The sequence below is a fragment of the Limulus polyphemus genome, unplaced genomic scaffold (assembly GCF_000517525.1).
Source record: "Limulus polyphemus unplaced genomic scaffold, Limulus_polyphemus-2.1.2 Scaffold1588, whole genome shotgun sequence".
Lineage (NCBI taxonomy): Eukaryota > Metazoa > Arthropoda > Merostomata > Xiphosura > Limulidae > Limulus > Limulus polyphemus.
In genome coordinates, this window is record NW_013667198.1 from 258684 (window position 1) to 266769 (window position 8086).

Below are 8086 nucleotides of genomic sequence, written 5' to 3' on the forward strand. Positions count from 1 at the left end.
TACATATAAATAAATTGTGTAATGCAAAATATACAGAGAGCTGAAATCAATGGCCTCTGATGTAAACAAGAAATAACTGAAATTTAAAAAAGAGGAAGTTTTCAAAGGGGGGGGGACCCGTCAAACTGCAGAAATGTGGAGTATTTTTACCCAATATTTCAAGGGGGGTCAGAATGTGTAACGAGCACGTGTATCTCTTTATAGTTCGAGTGACATTACCAAGGTTACAAGCAAATACTAATGTCGCGTGATCATTGTATCGAGCTAATTCTCATAATTTCTACATTTGTTTATTTATTTGTGTGTAGCGTTCAATGCATTCTGCAAAACTATATTTGGAATTTGTTTTGTCTTTCAAATGCTTCAGGAACTTTAGTGACAATCGTGACATTCTGTAAGATCGATTTTTATGTGGGTCTTTGAAATCTTACCGACGTATGATACATTTGTAGCAATAAATTATTACAGCTCGTATATAGTATCAAAGCTAATTAGTGACTCGAGAATTATGAGAAGGTAAACGCACATGAAGCAAAAATTACGTGCAAAACGTCAGCACGTAAGTCACAACATTAATTTGTTGGCGTTTTCCATGAAAATGTTTTTATTTTTTTTACCAATCAAACTTTTCGCGTTAGCAAGGCAGGCTTTAAAAATGTAATTTCATCTGTTTTAATCATAAAAGTTCTAATATGTGTGTAACACTGTGTAATTTTCTTCTACAAATGAATGTGTACTGCTAGCAAATGTGAGTAGATATTACATTTTAACATAAGCTAAAGCAATCTCCTAAATGAGCACACAAACACACAGATTTGTACAGAAAGTTTCCTTAATTCAAAGATTTCGGTTAATTTGGGGGTGTCGTAATTTTTTTATTATTATTTACGAAAAACGCTGCTCTTTTTCTAAAAATGGAAAACTTAATATTGTGTTTATTTATATTTAAATTAAACATGTTTGAATAACACATACTATTGCAACTTCTTTTGTCACAGCTGCTCCACCTGGTGGTAACTTAAAGGTGTTCGAACTTCTTGAATCTTGGCTACGAGAGTAAAGAACGTTACCTAAAAGAGGTTAATACAAGAAGTTAACGATGTCTCACTACAAAGATGTAAGATTAACATACTGATTCGCGAAAATACTAGAATTCATAATAGTTCATTACCTGTTTTGAGGGATAAAAATGACGTTTTAAAATAATATTCACAGTCTATTTATATACTCTCTGAAATATTATCCACAAGAAACAAGTAACTGAATTCTGATCAACTAATTAAAATATCACAGTTTTTTTATATCATATATTGAACTAATAAAATGTTTAAAATTTGAGCTGGTTACAAACTTGTATACAAGTAACAATAACAATATTTTCAGTTTATCCTCAGAAAAGTAACATCTACGGAAGAAAAACTTTTCATGGTGTTCAAATAGAGAGGTAGACAGATAGGTAGCCTATCAGCCTATCTAACCATACCTCTATCCTTTCCTTCACTTCGCATGACAGCTGCAGATTTGGAGTATATTTTCCTGTCCACGAAGTCCTGAGAAAATGATGGAACGTCATTCTGAGCGCCTTGTTTTGCCATGGTAATGAACGTTTTTCTTTAATACTCTTCGCAGTCCCAAGCTTCTTCTCTATTTTTATGCTAGCTATATAAACACAAACAAAAAATTATACAAAATGAAAAAATACGAAAATACACGGGCATATATAAGTCACTGTTCTGTGCTCACCGTGAAACAACAAAGGTAATTTTCAGTACCAGTTCAGATAATTTCTTTTAATGCTGATTCGTCATTGAATGTGTGACCCTACTTTTTTTTTCTGCGATTAACAACTGTCTGTTGCAGGTTTAATCACTTTCGTATATTGGGTCCATGCATTGAAAGCATTGTCATATTACAGTAGAGCATAGAACTCCCTATAATCTACAGAGTTTCTTGCCGCTTGTTCGCGTGACTTTTATTTATGTGAAGCGGGAAAATGTATGTTTGCCTGTTGAACAGAAGTTTGTAGAGTGTGTATATATATATATGTATGTAGTTATATCTCTACGTGTATTTTTATCTATTCGTATTTTGTAGTTTCACAAACTCAAGTGGCTGAGTTATTGTGAGTATATATAAGCTAGTAGGTTCATTTCGTCATAGTAAAGTATATGTGACGCCTTAATAATCATCTGAAAACATTGTGTTTATTTGTGTCATTTCATCTGAGACGGCCCGGCATGGCCAGGTGGTTAAGGCACTCGACTCGCAATCTGAGGGTCGCGGGTTCGAATCCCTGTCACACCAAACATGCTCGCCCTTTCAGCCGTGGGGGCGTTATAATGTGACGGTCAATCCCACTATTCGTTGGTGAAAGAGTAACCCAAGAGTTGACGGTGGTGGTGATGACTAACTTCCTTCCCTCTAATCTTTTACTGTTAAATTAGGGACTGCTAGTGCAGATAGCCCTCGTGTAGCTTTGCGCGAAATCCGTAACAAAAAAAAAACTTATTAAAAGCTACATTTTCATTTTTATTATCACCATGGCAGCTTACTATGAGTTTTACTGTAAAAAAAATTTAAATTTTAAAAAAGATTTTCAGAAAACAGCGTTGTTCCGGACATAAGAGGTCTTTTCATGTTATGAAACCAATAGAATAAGAAGCCTTCATTTATATTCACTTTAAGCATACGAGATACCTAATAATAATGAAATGCATAAAATAAAATTAGTCATTATCGACCAATTGAAATGACAGTGGACATTATATTTTCCTGAAGAAGCTAGCCTAAGCCTAACATTCAATTTCGAAGACAAACTCATTGGAACACGTTGCTAAGTGTTAATTAACAGCTCCCCGTAAATAAGTTTAACATTTAACTCGTTTCTTTAAAAAAAATCTTCAAGGATAACTAAGAAAAATTATTCATGAGATATTCAGTATTTCACAGATCTAATTTCATGTATATAATATTCACATATTGGGCGCTCTTTGATTTTGGAAATATTTAACATGTGATGGGATCTAAGTTAAGAAAAAACGTTTAGTATGCTTTTCACTAAGAATTTAAGAAATATGTAGATAGCAGATATTTTAAAATGGTAGGATATGCCGTAACTACGGCCCCAGAGCGCGGATTCACAGTCAGGGTACGTTAACCTTTGGGTCACGCCCCGTCCAGAGAAGTATCTGAAGCGTAATGTGTGATAAATGAATATCCTAAAGACAACTATGTTTTGATAATTTGTTCAAATCTTACAAGTTAGCTTTTAACTTCAAATAAGTTGCAGAAAATGGGATACTATTGGTCCTATTAATTATAAATATTTATCTTCGTATTATGAAAATCTGTCACAGTACTATGGAAACAATCTTAAAAGCTTGGAAAGTTTGTCACTTATATGACAAACACCATTATCAGAAAGAAAGAAAAAAAACATTCTTGAAAATAAATTTGAAACTTTATAGTAACACGATGACTTCCCGAACTTTGATATCTGGTTTGGTTAAAGCGTTATTTTCCTACTTGTTCAACTTTAGATAAAGAATGGTTATTTCTACAAAGTTTGATTGGTTAAAAAAGAACGCTCAGTAATATAATAGTTACCGTTCTAGATTTCTACAAAGTTTGATTGGTTAAAAAAGAACGCTCAGTAATATAATAGTTACCGTTCTATATTTCTACAAAGTTTAACTGGTTAAAAAAGAACGTTCAGTAATATAATAGTTACCGTTCTAGATTTCTACAAAGTTTGATTGGTTAAAAAAGAACGTTCAGTAATATAATAGTTACCTTTCTAGATTTCTACAAAGTTTGATTGCTTAAAAAAAGAACGCTCAGTAATACAATAGTTACCGTTCTAGACTTCTACAAAGTTTGATTGGTTAAAAAAGAACGCTCAGTAATATAATAGTTACCGTTCTAGTAAAAATAAATAAAACAAAATTATAAATATCACATGGTCTACAAGTGATTATTGTAAAAAAAAACATATTCCAAAAAAGTCATAAATTAATTGTTCGAGCAATTCCTTCAACTTCAACAAACTCTGTCGCATTGTTCCGTTGGTTGCTAAAGAGAATGTGAGGACTTTTTAATTCCTTGAGCAATGTTTACTTTGTTGTGATTTGTTTCTCACTGAGTGAACAGAGTCATGTAAAGCCAATAACCTAGGATATCATTTTCTGCGTAAATGTGGGGTTATTACAGTTCGTGAAATCCTTGAGCAATGTTTAAAGTGTTTCTCACTGAGTGAACAGAGTCATGTATAGCCAATAACATAAGATATCATTTTCTGCGTAAATGTGAAGTTATTACAATTCGTAAAATCCTTGAGCAATGTTTACTTTGTTGTGAAGTGTTTCCCAAAGTGAACAGAGTCATGTATAGCCAATAACCTAAGATATTTTTTGGGTAAATGTGAGGTTATTACAGTTCGTGAAATCAAGACGAGTAATATTTACTTTCTTGTGAAGTGTTTCTCACTGAATGAACAGAGTCATGTATAGCCAATAACCTAAGGTATCATTTTCTGCGTAAATGTTATTACAGTTCGTGAAATCGAGACGAGCAAAGTAGATAAACACTCTTAGTGTGAAAAAGCGGTATATTACTTTATATCTAAAACTTTATTTTCGTAATAAAACATTTATTTTAATCTACTTTTATATCCGCAAAACTTTAAGAGCCAGATAAAGGTTCACTTATATCATGAGTTAACGAGTATTTTGTATAAACTTCATGTATCACACACTTCAAAATGTGTATTTTTTCACCGTTTTAATGTCATTAGAAAAAAATTATACATTCATTATTTTCTTGGTTCATATATAAAAAGAAGGAAACAAGAAAAGAGAGCTCTAAAAATTTTGTTTATTAAGCGTCTATTCTTAACTGATCAGCGGGATTAACAGTCACAGGTTTTTTCTCACGATAGCTAAAAGAGAGGAGCGTGTTCAGTGGCATTTCATCGCTTTAACCTTTGACCTTTCGATCCTCAACCCGGTAAGCTGATCACTAGGCCACGCCCAACCCTGTAATATTATAAAACTAAGTTTTAGAGTTCAAATATGTATTGTTGAAAATAGGCTTACTATCTAAAAAATGTTGGAAATTAAATAACAAATTGCAGTAATCATTTTTCTGTAAAACAACAAATGGGTGATTTGATTTTGTTTTTATTTATGTCGCCCATCAAATTATATTCGTTTCATTCAGTTAGTATGATAGTATTCGGAAACGTATTATGTACTGGTAACAAAATATATCATCTAGAGATATAAAACTATTTATATTGTAACCTTGACCTTTTTCTTCATTAAATCGATTTTGATTAATGGAAACGCTCTAAACTTTCTCACATTAAGTCAGAGGGGAATAAGTAGGTGTTGTAGCATATAATATTTGTCATGTGGTACTGGGTGGGAGATACGAAAAAACAATCGTTATAAATGTACCGTTTTACCTCAAGTGATTAAAGTTAACGTTATAAGTTAGTGTTTTTTTTGTAGTTTGGTTTGTTTTGAATTTTACGCAAAGCTGCACGAGGGCTATCTGCGCTAACCATCCTTAATTTAGCAGTGAAAGACTAGAGGGAAGGCAGCTAGTCATCACCACCCACCATAAACCCTTGGGCTACTCTTTTACCAACGAATAGTGGGATTGACTGTCACATTATAACGTCCACCAAGGTTGAAAGGGCGAGCATGTTTGGGGGAACGGGGATTCGAACCCGCGACCTTCAGATTGCGATTCGAGCTCCCTAGCCACCTGGCCATGCCGGACCCTTTTTTGTAGTTAAGCACAAAACCACACAAAGGCTATCTGTGCTCTGCCCACCACGGGAATCGAAACCCGGTTTCTAGCGTTGTATTTAACGTTATAAGTGAAAAACAAAATATATATCTTCTCGTTTCTCTTACTTTGCCTTTCGTTAGTTTCAAAATTACTTTTAGTTTTCTCTCTCTTTCTTAAATCTCTCTTTCTGTGACTAAGTGTTAAGTTTGAAGGGGCTCAAAACGCTAAAATATGACGTTCGCTCCAAGCGGAGATAGGCTATTGTGTAGCTTTGCACATAAACAGAACAGAGAAAGTCGTTCTTTAAATCAACGTTTTTATTCAATCTTTTTTTTTTACTTATAGTCGTTGGATTTTTATAATATTTGAAAAAGCAACTGTTTATCAATGGACATGATTCAGATCATGTATGAATTGTAATAAAGAAAATTTGCAGTAAATTTCAAGATAACTTTATTATAATTAATGAAGTATATCGAGCATAAACCCTGATTTCAACGAAAATGTTTTTCGGCAGTCTCACTTTCAACTTACAATATCCTGAAACAGTCTTTATTCACCTACATTTAAAATATTCTGTACGTTGATTAAAATACATTAAACAAATCATTCTCTTGAATGTTATAATAATATAACTAATAAAGTGGAAATTAATCAAAATTGATGTAAGTGTAAATTTAGTTAACAAGTTTTTCAGTAATAAACGTTCCAAAATTATTTCAAGACTGTTCAACTTAAGTGGTGATTACTAACCTTGAGCTATTGACCAGAGAGAGAGAGGAAAGCCAATCAGCAGCACTCGCCGTCATAAGGGCTTTGATTGGCTCTTTGAACCGAATAACGGAACTGACTGTTACTTTTATAATAAGTTCAAAGCTGAGAGCTCAGAGAATTTTCAGCGTCATCACGTCTCGAACCCCGGACTCCTCAAGTCACAGCCTGATACTTTAACATAGGCCATTCCCGGCAATAAATTATCTCAGGTCTAGAATGTTGTGTTTTGATAATCAATGTTTGTTTATATATGGTCATATAAGTTATTATCTCGTAATGGACGAAAGAAGCAATTTAATCAAATAATAATAATATAACCTATCTATAACGCCGGATTTTTACAAACAAGGGGTCTTGTGTAACTTATATTCCACCTTCTCTTATAATAAACAATTTAGTAAAAAGTTATCATTTAATTACACCGTTTTTCTCGGTCTTTGTATACTCATTTACAAGCCAAAATTGTGTAAGTAGATCAAGTTTTTGTTGTTGTTGTTTTTTAACTTACAGGCAAACATAATTTTTTCACTGTTTGTATTCTCTTCCGTTAAAACAAAGGTGTATGTTAGTAGAAGAACAGAAATTTTCCTATAGATACAATACATAGCAGATCGTAATTATTGCTAATGGCCCTTCCAACATTCGTATTCGAGATTTCCATGAACGTCGTTTCAACAATAAAAATGAACGTCGTTTCAACAATAAAAATGAACGTCGTTTCAACTGGTAATTTTTTAAAAATCTTGTAACAGTAAACTTCCTTGGTTTTTTTCTGAGTGGTTGCAATTTTTTCATTAATTTTTTTAAAGTGGTTTCTCCTGATACAACAAATGAACTGTATTACCACAATTCTTTGAAACTTGCTTTCGTATATATAAGTGCTAGATTTGATCAATGTTGGCCAAGCTCTCCTTAATTTATAATAACTCTTGAAAAGTGCATAGAATATTTTACATTCTTCTCTAGCGTTGGCTGCTTAATTGGTTTAATAAAAATTAGCATTACTTTGAATATTTGCAAGATATACCTTCAAAAAATTATTTATATAAGTTTGTTTAATCAAATTATACGTATACTAAACCAACCAAGCTGACAAAAAAAAATCAATTTGTTTGTTCTTATCCTTGTTGCAAGTTATAATTTCTGATTTATTTAAAATTGGCATAACAACTTCACATGTTTACAGTGTCTTTCATTATTCTGAAAGGTTTACCTAAAACCTTTTATACATACATGCTGTGAAAGCTGTCCAAAAAAGAAAACTTTAAATAAATTTCATTTTTTCCACCTAGTGTGTTTTATTATTTTCAACCATTTCACCGCTATCGTATAGTTTACATTTTCTCTCTTTTTTTATGCCAATTTTTAGTGAACAAGATATTTACTTTTGGGGTGGAAAATCGACTTTAAATTTACCAAGAATTTTGAAACTAGTGCATTCAGTGATTAAGCTAATCAAGAAACACACTTTGCTGCCCCCCCCCCCAGTGGCACAGCGGTATGTCTGCGGATTTAC

At 32.7% G+C, this 8086-nt stretch overlaps 1 protein-coding gene across 1 annotated transcript in view; it reads right to left on the reverse strand.

Moving 5' to 3' along the window:
• LOC106464212 (inactive ubiquitin carboxyl-terminal hydrolase MINDY-4B-like) overlaps window positions 1-1595 on the reverse strand; it is a 30845-nt gene extending 29250 nt beyond the window's left edge. The window contains exons 1-2 of the mRNA XM_013924341.2: window positions 1484-1595; window positions 976-1070 (exon numbers count right to left, since the gene is read on the reverse strand). Coding sequence (XP_013779795.1) covers window positions 976-1070; window positions 1484-1595 — 207 coding nt within the window. The remainder of the gene's footprint in view (window positions 1-975; window positions 1071-1483) is intronic.
• Window positions 1596-8086: the final 6491 nt, after the last annotated feature.